General features: G+C 40.9%; 1 protein-coding gene across 5 annotated transcripts in view; it reads left to right on the top strand.

Moving 5' to 3' along the window:
* Positions 1-14,882, top strand: part of Sorcs1 (sortilin related VPS10 domain containing receptor 1) — a 501,662-nt gene that overhangs the window by 447,278 nt on the left and 39,502 nt on the right. For all 5 annotated transcript variants that reach the window (XM_021205280.2, XM_021205273.2, XM_029537410.1 and 2 more), the window contains exon 19: positions 10,326-10,512. In XM_021205280.2, coding sequence (XP_021060939.1) covers positions 10,326-10,512 — 187 coding nt within the window. The remainder of the gene's footprint in view (positions 1-10,325; positions 10,513-14,882) is intronic.

Below are 14,882 nucleotides of genomic sequence, written 5' to 3'. Positions count from 1 at the left end.
GGGCCAAGTAATGGGAGTGGGTGGGTAGGGGAGCAGGGGCGGGGGGTTGTATAGGGAACTTTCAGGTTAGCATATGAAATGTAAATAAAGAAAATTTTAAAAAAAAGGATAGAAAGGAAAGAGAGGCAATGTGAGTTGGTTTCAGGGCTTGGTCTAGTGTCTGTAGCTCAAGTTACATTGTTTAGCAGCTTTTCCCTTGGGTCTCACTACTCTCTCTGTTCAGAAATAAACCACGCACATGTGAACATCCGTATGTATTACCCAGAGACAGCCAATGGTTATAGTCTGTCTTGAGATGCAGAGAGAAACTTTTTTGTTTGTTAGCGAGAGTTCCAGTGCAGTGAGCATTCCAGAGTCTGCTCCCAAGCTGTGGTCTTCAGTTTGGATTTTCAGGGCCCTACACTCTTTGTTTGAGGACTCACCATATTAGCACCTCACTGCACCTTTGAGGAAGGCAACCCCTTCTGGATTGGAACTTCACCACACTGTGTAATCCTCATTGTAAGGCAAGTCTTTCTTCTGGACAGTTTTCCATCTGTCACTCCCTACCCTGGGTGATCAATCCCAAACCTCACCACTACGGATGTGAATCGAAACACCTCCCATGTGAAAGCAACAGCTGCATGTGTCTTCCATCTTTACCTAGAAGTTGGTGCTCCTCCAGCATCCTGAAGAGGTGTTGGCCTATCTATGTATCTCTAAGATTACAAGTTTCAAGTATAACAGCAATCCTGGCTTACATGAAATAAAAATAACAATGGGGGATATTTTTCCACCCATCTTGAATTTATAAGGGAAAAAGTTGAGAGCCATGTGTGGTATGAGGGTGATTTAGCTGTGACATGACACCCCACTAATCAGCAGAGATGATTCAGTACATCTGACTGCATGAGAAGAACCCATGGGAAGATCTTCCCTCACTGCCCAACAGGTATCTCTTCCTGAGCTGCATGTTCATTTAAATAGAACTGCCTTCTTTACAAGAGAGTCATTTTTCTGGCAAGGTAATAAGATCCTCTCTTGTTGGAAGGCACAAAGAGGCTTTCTAATGTGCAGTATATTTCAAAGGCCATCTACCCAGCTTACCAAACAGAATGCTGTATGCAGATATTTTTAGGTCACCTATCTATCAGTGTTGGACCTCTGCAGACCTCCGTAACCTCACTTCTATTACACTGAAGCCTACCAATTTCCAAACGGAATTTTTCAACTTCCCAAGGAAGAAGTCCCACATCTTGTTAGGAGTATGCATAACTTGATTAAATCTGTCTAGTGATGAGAGTACAAAACTTTGAAAGCTAGTTTGAAACCTTAGCAACAAACTGAGAAAACAGCAAGGTCCTGATGCTCTGTGATTGTGGGTGCATGTGTGCCTATGCAGGTGCGTGTGCGCGTGCAAACACACACACACACACACACACACACACACACATTCATATGAGTTCTCTCTTGTGAAAATGTTACTCACCAACATCAAATTATATTAAAATACAATTTGTTGGTAGTAAAATTACGTGAAATTTTAGTTTAAATTTTTATCATTGTATGCATTTCCATATACCCCCAGAGGCTATACTGTGCCTCTTCCCCCTTTCTTCATTTTGCTTTTAATAAAGTTGATACATTTACAGTATATATCTTACTACTAGGGAAAGCTAGTCGCCCAGGTTTATTCCTAAAGGAATCATCCTCCCACTAATTTTTTTAAAAATGTAATTTTGTTCTTATTACATAGCTGAGTGTTTGGCTTTATGAGTGATTTTAAAATGTCATTCAAAGGCATTTATAAGATTTATGTCCTTTAGTAGTCCCATGGTTTTTCTTTCTAAGTCTGTGGAGGTAAATCCTAAAGCCACCATGCAGTGGCAATAACACAGCAAAAGTCCTTAAGTGCTTAAAGTATCTGCACAGAGAAGCTTCAACTTATAGGCCTATGTCTGCTCACACCAGCTCTGACTGTTCTCCCTGCAATCTGTGTTCTGATCTATTGTAAGCCTGGACCAAAGCACAGAAGACATAAAAAGTAAATTAGGATGAATGGGTTCTTCAAAAAAGATACGGTGTTTTAGATCATTCACAGGATTAAACCATTGTGTGAAGGTCATTAGAAACTCTTCATCCAGACATTAGGCCTAGAAGCATTTGCATGTTTACTTGAGCAAATTTCCAAAATCAGACTCCACAGAGGAGACCATGGAAAGCCAGCTGAATCTTAAACTCCCCCAAAATTTCCATCCTGGAAATCACAGGATGGAATATGATTTAGTGGTCCTGGTCTGACTTCTCTGGCATCCTAGCATAAACATACCTCATTTTCCTGGTGACATAATAAGCTACGATGTCCTTTATGATGTGATAGCTGTTCCCCCTTTGGGTCAAAGCATCAAGATCATCATTGCCTTGCTTACAGAGAGGCACAGGAAATCTGTGTTTGGAAAGATGATCTGTTTTTGAAGACCTTCTCGGACCATGCAGTAGAAAGAAATTGACAATATTTAGCCATTATATTGGCATTTGATGTCATCTCTGAGGGGTCCAGAGCTCTGCTTTGAAGGAAAGCCCATAGGGCATGATGCTCATGAGATTGATGGGGACACCCTCTGTTAATCTGGAAGATAATCTTGAGATTTCAGCCATGGCAGCACCAATTGAACACTAAGCCCAAGGAACTGAAAATTGAGCTGGGAAAAAAAAGTAGAGCAGTCAATATCTCTTATCTGGGACAGGCAAAAAGATTACATGGAGACATCTAATGTGGATTCCCTCATTTCTCTCATCAAGGTAACTCTGTGTTGACACATACATTTCAGGTCTCCTCACAAGGCAGTCCTATTACTATCTTAAAGTACATTAAGCACAACACAGGGATCCCCTGGTATCTCTCTTCTCTCAGGCATCAGATTCACATTCACCAGCTTTGGCATGATTTAGTTAGTCTTTGTCTATCTTGTGCTGCAGTAACAGTGATTCAGGCCAGGTAACTTATCAGTAAGAGATGTGTATTTCATCCGGATGTATATCACATCTGGTGAGAGCCTTCTTGATGCTTCATTCTATGGCTGAACACAAAGACAAAGAATCCCATCAACTATGATAGGCTTCAGAGCCACCGAACACTGGCACTCGACGGCATACCTCATGCAATAGGCCAACAGGCCAAGTTCATCATGTTATAGGAATCCACTTTAATGACATCTAATCCACTCTTCTAAAAACCACACCAACCCATCCATGCCTCTCTATGTGCTAGACTGGGGTTTCGTTTCCAACACCTGAACTTTGGAAGGTACTGACCAAGTCTGGCAATTACCCAAGCTTAAGACTTGTTTCCATGTAGTCATCGTGAGCCCCGTCTTTGCCGTTCATCCGGTAGGGATACAACAGAGCAGTTTTCACACCCTCTTTGAATGAGTGGTGAGAGCACTGAACGTGATTGAAGAAGAACCTGGCTTAAACTCATGATTCCGGGAACGTTTGGACAGGTTTAGTTTTTTAGGGCTAACCTTTCAGTAGATAAATATAGAAAGGCATTGCTGTTACTTCTGGTCCAGTGAACACCCTAGAACTCTTCGGCTTTCCCCCTTAGTGAGTAGTAGTGGATCTCTTAGTAGGAGCATATGTGCACTCTCACTATACCCTCAAGCCTTGGCCCCATACCACTCATGTAGAAGAAGTGCACTTCTTCCCATTTTCTCATACTGTGAGTTAGTGGCGTGCTCTACCAGTTAGTTAGTGGCATGCTCCATTTAAAAGTAAGGAACCATTGTCCCACTGTACTAGGCTTCTCAGGCTATCACTGGCAACTTTGCCTAAATATCTTCTGCAATAGGAAGAAAGGGGTAAAATATTAGATTATTCTGGTTCACATTACTTTGTGCCTTAATTTATGGTCATGAGCACTATAATGACAACATATTTAAAAAGCTAAAGTTAATCCTAGCCCCAGTACCAATCCATATAGTACCTACTATGATTTATTCCATAATCTATTCCATATTTAAAGACGTACAGTAATAAGACAAAAAGGCCACCAACAGATTGGGAATGGACAGGACTCTTAACACAGACCATAGCCCAGCCAGCGTCTGTATGGACAGGGCTTTTAACACAGACCATAGCCCAGCCAGCGACTGCATGGACAGGGCTTTTAACACAGACCATAGCCCAGCCAGTGTCTGCATGGACAGAACTCTTAACACAGACCATAGCCCAGCCAGCGTCTGCATGGACAGGACTCTTAACACAGACCATAGCCTAGTATTTGCCCTGAGTCTCTCTGATATCAGGAGCATCTCACTGTCTCACTTTAGGTCAGAGCCTGTCAGTGCTGACTCACTGAAGCAGTTATTTTTCTATTCTTCTCTGAAACTGTTAGAGGAACTGAAAAGTCACACATCTACCATGTGCACAGGTTAATCTTGGCTTTATTGAGTCCACCTGATAAATTTGTTTTTTTTACTGCAGGAGTCAGTGAGATCCTTAGAGTATCACCATATGGATTCTGTGTGACTGTTCTGCCTTTCTCTGTCTTTCTCTATCTTTTCTTTCTGATCTGTGGCTATGCTCATAAGTACAGATCACCCAGGGGAAATAGGAATTGATAAGAGAGCCCAGATGTTTGCTGGTCTTGGTCCAGTTACACTTACAGAAGGTACAGCTTTCTGACTTGTTGAGTTGAAGTAACACAATTATACACAAGATTTTCCTGGATACTGATTGGGAACACTGCTTGTCTAGTGTAGCCTCTACCTTCCATATGCCTTAAGCGTTACACTACCTCACCAGAGAAGAGACAGAAAGTGCGGATTCTGATGTTACTCCAAACTCTCTTCGCTTAAATAAGTATGTTTACAGAGGGAAAAGTATGGTCAAAGCTGGGAACGGACTGAAAGAAGAAAGGAAAGTGATGTTTTATCTTTGATACCACCTTTTTCTCAGTCTAACAGAGAATTGAGCTGAACAGACAAGTTAAGCTACAGATAACACTAAAACTTCTTATATTCCCTAACTAGCTGGATGGCATTAAACAGCTATTGAACTTCTACATGCCCCGTTTCCTACCCATTGTGTCTAATAAAAGTCAGATCTTTTTTTCCTCTATCTCAGAAGTCTTAACAGCCAACGGAGATACTATAAAAGAAAATATAATCAATGTATGATCGTTTAATGCTATGGTTTTCTGAACAAGACCAGTATTAATGACAACACTAGTTGACATGCTAACATAGAGGAAGGAAACTCCACAAGATCCTACCTCTAGATGAAGGGCTACAGCTTGTCAGTGGCTGCTGAGAGAGGGGGAATTGGTTGGTTTCTTCCAGGAGAGAGACTACAACTCTGGTTGTCTAATCCTAAGTGGTCAACCATGGACACATGTCCATATGGACAATGATCATAGACTCAGTATATTGTATATGTGTGCATATAGCATAATATACATAAAAAATTAAAGATGAAGAGGTTATGAGTTTGGGAGAAGAAAAGGACATGGGAGGACCAGAGGAGGAGGGCACAATTCTGATGTAGATGCAACAGTCATCATATTTAAAAAAAAAAATCTCTAAAGAATCACATTTTTAAAAATATAAACACATAGAAGTGCACACTATTCACATTGCACTGAACATAAAGGAAATATCTGCAGACAGTGTATCAGACATCCTTGATACAGGCATTAATAGAATGTAGGAGCCCTTAGGAGATACAAAACTACTCCAGTATCTCTCTCCCAACACCTAATTTTCCTCAAAAAGGTAGTACTGACTTTTCAGTTTTTGAAGCACAATTCACTATGTACTCCAGGCTGGCCTAAAGTTCACCAAGTCCCCAGGATGAACTCAGAATCATGGTTATCTGTGAGCTCCAGGCTTCCAGATGCTGAAGTTGCAGGCAGGCGTGAACCACAAAACTCAGCCAAGCAGCTGCTAATTCTTTGTACCTCACAGAACCTGGGGACTGAACTCCAGTCCACTAAAACTGAATTTAGTTCTATGCAGTGTTATTGAATTATGGTTAGCCCCCACACTCTTGAAGAGGTCTTCAACATTTGATACAGCCCCAGCTTCACCTATGGATTATTTTGCACTATAGCAGGACTGGACATCCTCTGAAGGCCCTTGAAGCACTTGCGTCTCGGAGAGAAATGGGTATCTTCATTAATGGGAAAACTAGAATCAGCAATACTTAGGAAAAAACTTCAGATAACTGATCCCAAGACCAGGGGCTCTCAGAGTTAGTTTTAAGAGGCACACACTCCCCTGATGGGAGTTTTTCTATCCACTATCATCTAATCTGGAGTATCCCTCTCTGGCTTCCCAGTGTATTGGGGTGCTTTTGGGTTCATCCTCCATGATAAACACACAGTGATCGATTTGAATGAAAACTGTCACTGCACTGTGTCCCCAACGCTCTTGCTTCAAACATTTTGCTGCCTTGACATTGTTCTTAAAGGAAAGATGGGAATCAGAAACTTGGCCCCCAAGACCCAAAAGGGCTTTTTCTTTCCTCTAACTATTGTATAGCATATTCTCATAATCTTTCTCCTCATCCCCCCCTTCATCAATTTTACCATCTCCTTCTGCTCATGGGTCCATGTTTCCCCATGTTCTCATTGCCTGAGCTCCAAAACCTCAATCTCCTTACACCTCTGCTTCACTCTCTTTATTCAGGTCTCAGCTCTCTTGCTATGCAAGTCTTTCCTAGAAGTTCCCAATCAGAGTAACTTTCTATCTCCCCTTATGGCACAAACTCTGGACACCATGTAGCCAGCTGTCCTGGTAATTACCCTTACATTCATATTTTAAGTTTTGTGCATTTATTTGATGTGCACCTGTTTCAAAAATGTTGCATACAGTCCTAAGCTCAAACCACATTTGCAATGCCATTGTAGCTGTTTCCGGACCTGCATTTTTTTGATTTAGAATCTTACATGAGATACTCTATAATATCTCTATTTGATTGATTGAATGAATGAATGAATGAATGTCCCAGCTTGTTTAGGCATGTGATTATCTAGGACTAATCCTATCATTGAAATTCCTACCTTGTATGGATATTAGAGTCTAGGAAAATGGAAGGATGATAGCAGATTAGTCCCAAAGTGATCAGTGATCATGGTGTTGTTAGCCACTATGTTAAGAGCTCCTGAAGGTTGAAGTCTCATCTAGCCCATTCCACTGAGTAGGCAAAGTGATGCTGTCTGTTATCCTTAACAGTAAGATGCAGCACCTTGACCTTTTTATCTCCCCATTAAGAACTCAGGCACAAAGGCCTACCGTTGCATCCAGGGTCCTGAGGACTTCCTGTTGAATTGGAATATGGCATCCCATTGTCTTCAGAGTTCTCAGCAGTGACTCTGTAATGCTCCCTTATTAATAAACTAGCGTGAACATTGAAAGACGTCTTTTACACCCAGGGAGAACATTATCATGAACAGAGACTTAAGGATGCCATTAAGTGAAAAAGCCATCAGGACAGCAAGACAAACAGAACATGCTAATGGAGATGTATGTGTGTGTTTGTATGGTGTGTACGTGTGTGGTTGTGTACTTGTGCATGTTTGAATGTGTAAATGTGTTTGTATGTGTATGTATGTTTGTATGTGTGTGTTTTTAAGTGTGTATGTGTATATTTGAATGTTTGTATATGTTTGTTTGAATGAATGTGTATGTGTATTTGTGTGTATGTATGTGTATATTATGTATTTGTATGTGTGTTTGAATGTGTGTGAATCTACATTTGTATGTGTATTTCTGTGTATGATATATGTGTGTGTTTGTGTATTAATATGTATTGTTTGTATGAACATTTATATGTGTGTGCATGTATATGTGTTTGTGTGTTTATGTGTGAAAGGTGTTTGTGTGTCTAGATGTGTGCGTATGTGAATGTATATATTTGTGTGTGCATGTGAGGCTGTGTGTTTATGTTTGTGAACAGGTATTTGTGTGTGAATGTGTGTCCTTGTTTGTGTGTGTGTGTGTGTATGTGTGTTTGTGGGTGAGTTCTTATGTGTATATACATGGGTATTTCTGTGTGAATATGGACTTGTGTGTGTGTGTGTGTGTGTGTGTGTGTGTGTGTGTGTATGATTTGTCTACACAGACATAAAGTATCTTCCTGTATTACTTTCGGCCTTACTTTTTGACACACTGCATCTCTCATTGGATCCACAGATTGACAGTTGACCAAATAAGCTCTGAGATTCTCAACCCCTAGTCCTAAGGTTTACATTAAATGTTGCTGTGACTGGCTTTTACATGCGAGGAAACCAAACTCAGGTCCTTATGCTTCCATGGGAAGCGCTTTACCTATGAGCTATCTCCTCTGCCCCGTAGGAGAAGCTTTATGTACGTGAGAAGGTCCAAATGAAGGCTAATGAAGTAAGTGTTACTAGACAGAAAGGCCAAGGAATTGAAGAATCAACTAGCAGCAACTGGCATCTTACTCTTCATGGCTGTGTGAGTGAGCACTCCCTTTTAGCAGCTCTAAAATAGAGTTGCCTGAAGACTGAGTCTCCCCAGTGGTGTCTTACAAAGGTGAACCTTCATGATGTGGACTCACAAGAACGATGCCTACTCTGTAATCCGGTTTCATCCCTGTCAGCAGTGAAGTTTCTATTCCTTGTCTTAAGTCACAAACAGCGGTATCTACCTCTAATATTTATCTCAGACACTTATTTTAAAATCTCAATTCCTTTCCCTTGCCCACACCTGTAGTTGAATTCTGAATGACTCTGAAACCCGAGAAAACGTGGAAGTAGAAATGTACAAGGGACAGAAGGGACAGATTGATCAATCTACTTGAGCTGTCCACAGGACAGACAGATGCATTAGCAAGATGGCTGGCATTTGTATTTATTAGATAAGGGAATTCAAGTAACCCCAGTGTGTGAGCCTGTGGATATTTGTGTAGTAGCTTGAGCCATGTGGGTTTATTTTTTTCATGCAGAAAAGATGTTGTTCCGTGATGTTACAGAAGGCTCCACTTCGCCCTGCTTGTACACTGGCCACTGTGCACGCCACTCTGTGCTTCTAGGCGTAGATTGAATTTGTAGGTCACATACACTCATAGGGTTTGAACTTTTTGCCTTTTTCTGTGAATTAATCCTTTAAATGTCAGCATTTTAAAGTTGGCCTTTTTCGAAAGATATGATACCACTTAGACCTTACTTAATCGAAAATACATTTTTAGTTCAAAGGTTTGGGCTGATTGAGTTTGTGTTTTGTTTGGTTGTTTGCCTGAACATGTGGAAAGCTATCAAAACAAGAAGGTGTTAAAGGAATAAATCTTGAGTTTGCCACTTGAGTCTAAGCAATGTTGTTCCTTTATTGTATAAACCATCATCGCAAAGGATTTCATAAATGCAGATTTCATCTCATGCCTACACATGAGAAATTTAGAATGATAGAATATCTAAACTAAGATTTAAATGACTATTGTATGTTTTACAGTCGCAGTTTAATATTTATTTTAAGTTATTTATTTGCAGAACTTTGTACCAACTAGTATGCACATGATCTTATGACAGCTCATTGAGTTATGATGGAAAAATGCTTTTATGCCCATTTCATAGGTTTGGTAACTGAGATCGAGGGAAAAGAAATGATTTATATGAAGTCATATAACTTGTTAGTGGTGACTAGGATTCAAGGCTGAGTGAGGCCTTCATTCTTCGGCCATAGTGCTAAATCTCATATACAAGAATAAATGGGAAATCCAGAGACAATGGTTTAGGTCCCAGAACTGTAGCTTCCTAGCTGAGTTAACTTTCAGTAAATAATGATGCTTTTCTAGACTCCATGTTCATTTAGGAAGATGATGATCATTGCCTACTCTTTTCTCCATGCTAACATTCTTCAGAAATGTTTTGATCTAGCAACACAGTGAGAAAAAAAAAACTATGTTCAACAGGAGAAAATATGACAAAACAGAATTAATGGTCATTATCATAAATAGTTCTAAGTCTCATATCATATCAGGTGTCAGATAAGGTATTTTTCATCCTTTCTCCAACATGGTTGGGGAACTGGAAATAAAAAAAATTCGAGGTTATTGAAGATCTATGTAGTATTCTTTGACTATGCCAGATCATATAATTAATAGAGACTTCTAATGAATGGAATGTTACATTGAAATTGGTAAATCAAACACTTAGTATTAGAAGCTTTGAAAATTGATATTTGATGCGCCTTTGCCTTAGATAGTATTCATAGCAAAGCACTTAATTGTTATAGGGACGATAAAGCAGAGAGATGCTCTCGGCCGTCAAGGAAAGAAGAGCTAAGCATCAACTCTCTTCCATCTAACACTGGTCTTTCTTACAGGGTGATGTGCAGCGGACACTCATCCAAGTGGACTTTGGAGATGGCATTGCAGTGTCTTATGTCAACCTCAGCTCTATGGAAGATGGGATCAAGCACGTATACCAGAATGTGGGCATTTTCCGAGTGACCGTGCAGGTGGACAACAGTCTGGGGTCTGACAGCGCCGTCCTGTACTTACATGTAACTTGTATGTTATTACTGTTGTTGACTTATGACATACCTTGAATAGTGTGCCCTTTTGAAAATCCAATGTTGATTGTTCTGTCTAGAGGATGTGCAGTAGATATATCTTTAGGAAGGGAAATTGAAAGAGAGAGAGAGAGAGAGAGAGAGAGAGAGAGAGAGAGAGAGAGAGAGAGAGAGAGCGAGCGTGAGCAAAAAGTCTGACAGACAAAATCTTAGACTTTAGATAGAGCCAAATTGTTCTTAGTTCATCTCCTCTTCCCCTTCCAATACCCTCAAAGAAACACAATCTGCCTTTGGTGGGTGCTCAGAGCACTTGCTTAAAACTTGTGCTTCCATCTTTCTCGTTGTTCTGTTTTTAAGGCAGGAATAGTTGCAATTTGCAATCAATGCAGATGCCATCTCAGTCATTACAGGTAAAGAATTTCTCCACTATCACATTAGAGGTACCTTACCAAGAATAATCCTCTTAGTCTTTTTTCTCCTTTTAAATAAAATGTGTGTCCTGCATTTTGGTCTGTAAGTAACCTGTTATTGGAGAGAAGATGGTCTAAGGGTATAGAAAATGATATAATATAAATGAAATGTAAATTCCTATATTAGGAATCAGGTCCTAGACTTCTAAATGCCCTACCAGTGAATAATTTTAATTTTCAAGTTTTATGGTGAAATAATAACTTCTAAATTATATGAACTAAGTTGGGGATATAAGGATTTGGAGATGTGAGGCTTCTCCCAGCAATCCTAGGACTTTCAGTGTTATTACAAAAAAAAAAAAAAAAAAGTTTGTGCTGAAATGGAACATACGTACTGTTTTGTACCAGTGGCCTTCTTCAAATTCCAAGTCCAAGAGCAAGAATATTAGGTTGAGCACCACTTGCTGCCTCTCTCTTTCACCCAACCCAAGGGATGGATTGAATGTAGAAAGCCCAAAGCACCTTTCACAAAAGAGCCGTAGTGGTCCGTGAGTAGGACATGGTTGCAGAGGGATGGCCAGTCCATTGTGTGACTGCTAATAACGCGTCTCTGTATCTTAGACAGGTGTGAGTATGCTTTAAAGAAACACACTCTGTTCTCTGGGTCTAAACAAAGCCAGGCACATTTCCCTGTCTGTTTTCCCAATCTTCCTCCTTCTGGTTGCACGTTTACTGATCTCTTACTGTGTACTCCAGCCATGTTTTGCACTGTCCACACTCTTTTTGTGTATTGCCCCAGTTCTGAAAACTACCCTGCGGTAGGTATGGTGAGGAACCATTCTTTCCTGTGGTTCATAGAGATAAAGCAAATGATTTAGAAACAGACTCACACCCTCATGCAACTGGGCTCTAGAGTTGTGGACCTGTCTCAGCTCCTGATGCCTAGGGTTAGTGTCAGTGACGAGGTTGGCTTGGGGAACCTTACCAGGAGTCCCCTTCATTCACACAGTTCCTGAGTTCCTGGAACAATGGCAATGTTTAGGTTCATGACATGTTAAGTAAGCTCCCACCCATCCTACTACCTTCAGGGTCTAAGACACAGGACCCTCTACTTACTGTATTTATAGTAATAAAAATGATGACAGGCTTGGAATAGTTTTAAAGTCTTTAAAAATATATCACAAACACTATCTGTAACAAAACCAGTTGCCTCTGAAGTAACTATATATTCTCAACTATTTGTTGAGAATGGCGGTGTATCTAGTCTTACTACCTCGCCTTGTCAGGCTTTAAGAGTTTCTTTTGCTGCAAGCGTATTCTCCCCGGGAGTTGCAACTTTATACCATGTCTTACAAACTTCAAATACGTTGTCCATACGCCAATCAGTTGTCAGCATGACTTTAAAATTCAGTCACAGCTTCCTGTCCACATTTCTCAAGATCTCCAACCTAGCCTTGGGATTCAACCTCTTCGTATTGTGTAAGAGCTTGTGTGCTCACTGGCTTGTTCTCAACCAATGCTCTCACCACCTTGCCCCAGGAACCTAGGTTTACCAAATCCCAAGGAGGAGTGTAGAACTTCCCTCAAGTCAAGAAATTTAGGATTGCTAAAGCCTTTAGTTTTAAAAGAAAGGAGTTCTTTGTTCATACACAAGTTCCCCCCCCCCTCTTTTTCTTACAATGGAATATGTATATTCTGACATTAATCTTTTAGACTCATGTTTGTTGAATGGTTGTGTAAGCATTTCTTATGTCCTGTATCACTTTCTAAGCCTGGCCTCGGGGGGACGAGAATTAGCTATTTTATGCTGATTGTTTCGAAGCAGGATATGTCTTAAATAATTCGCTTGAAGGTAGTAAAATCCCACTGCATTAATCTCATCTCGGCAGGTGTTCTCAAGCCTCTCCCCTAAAGGAACCATGTTCTGTCCCATGCACACAGATTCACTTGGTTCATCTTTTCACATCCACTAGAATAGATAACATAGGTGGCAGAGCCCCTTCTCTCAGATGCAGAAAACAATGATTGGAAAGCGTGCAGCTTGATATTACCTTACATCAGAGTCACACTCCCGAGCAGCTTGAACACCTGGGATGTCATGACTGATTTTGTGTGCCTGAGGTCCAGGCTATCCAGGTAAAAGATGGGTTAGCGTTGTGAATGGAAGGCGAAGGAACTGACGACCACACTGTGGTTATACTAGTAACTTTCTGTCAGTTCTGTGGCAAAAGCAAGGAGAAGTTTATTTCAGCTCATGATTGAAGGTGCAGTCCACCATTCTGAGGGAGGTTTCACAGGAGGGATATCACACAGCAGGTCACATAGCATCCACAGTCTGGAAGCAGATTGTCATGGAAGTTTGTGCTTGGCTCCCTCCCCCCCCCCCTCCAGATCCCATTGCAGATGCTTGTGAGCCACCGTGTGGTTGCTGGGAATTGAACTCAGAACCTCTGGAAAAGCGGTCCATGCTCTTAACCGCTGAGCCATCATCTCTCCAGCCCCTTTCTTTCTCTTCTTATTCGATCGAGGCCCTGAGCCCATGAAAGGGTGTTGCCCGTAGTCAGGGCGGATCTTTCTACCTCAGTTATTTCAACCAAGAAGCTCCCTCATCGGTTATAACTTTCTGAGAACCACTCACTCATACCGGTTGTTATGTAAGTTGCTAGGAACACCTGGTACTTGCTGGAACTTGGGTAGGTTTGACCCTTGGATGATCTGGCTCAGGTCAAGCTGACATTATATCCATTATATCCATATCTTTATATCCATTACAGTGATTGAGCACAGATGCCTGGTTTTATGCATCAGTCCTCTCTAAACCTAAATTCTTTCCTCTGTCAAGAGATGCACATTTTGTACTCAATGATTCTATCAAGCAAAATACGTGACATTCTGGCACTTAATCAGATTTGATTTTTTTTTCCCCTCCTACAGAGTGCAGATGTATGTGGACTTGGTGAGCTATAAGCTAGCTGAGAATTAGCTACAATTCTTACCTGTCAGGCCTTTCCTGCCTCCCCATTCTCCTAAGGCTCCCCCAGGAATCCCATCGCTTGCTTGAATACACATTCCCTGCAGTCGCCAGAGAAGAAAAGTGATTTGATTCCAAATCAAAGGTTTCTCAATGTGAGTTTGCAAAGGTCATCAGAAACAAATGGAGTCGATGTTCCGCTGTAGCGTCGCCAGGAGTGAGCAGGCATCTCTTGCAGGGCGCCAGGGTAATTTATTGAAGCCTGATAGTTGGAAATTCCTTGGGGATAGTATTCACTCTGCTCTGCTACTTTGCAAACTAATGAGACACTTGGTGGAGACTTTCGGGCCTTCAGCTGGATGGGACAGGAAATTTAGAGGGCTGTGGATTTCAGCTCAGAAAACTACCTCACCGTGGCCATCTTTCAGGGATGAGAGCCACTGAAGTGACCACAAGCCTATAGGATGAAATATAAATGACAAGAAATGGACTAGGGGAGGGCTTAATTCACCATGAACCCATCTCCCTCACCCTCCATACATAGGAACAATGTGCCTGATTTTATGACTTCATGCTCTGACCTGTATGACTTGACAATACAGGAGATTTTGCAGCGATGGACACTGTGGTTGTGTTGGCATGGAAACAGCACATCAGAGTTATATGAAGTACTGTTTACTTAGTCACCTGCCCCATAGTTGAATGATATAAATATAGTGATAAGGGTTCTATCTCAGACCTAGTAAATTATCATATCTGGAAACGTGACATCATAACATCCTTCAAACTACACTGAAGTCTGAAGAATCCTGCTTTTAGATCTTTTCCTTATGGTTTGAATATTATTTATTTCTAGTGGATTTTTAAAAGGGAAGTAGCCTTTAAACAAATAGCAATGTGATATAGTTGCATGGTTTAACTAGATTACATGTCTCTAGAACATAAATCTAAGAGGTAGACAATAGTCAATAAACACACACACACACA

The sequence above is a fragment of the Mus pahari genome, chromosome 1 (genome assembly GCF_900095145.1).
Source record: "Mus pahari chromosome 1, PAHARI_EIJ_v1.1, whole genome shotgun sequence".
Classification (NCBI taxonomy): Eukaryota; Metazoa; Chordata; class Mammalia; order Rodentia; family Muridae; genus Mus; species Mus pahari.
Note: the sequence above shows the minus strand (reverse complement) of the source record. Positions and strands in the feature narration are given on the sequence as shown.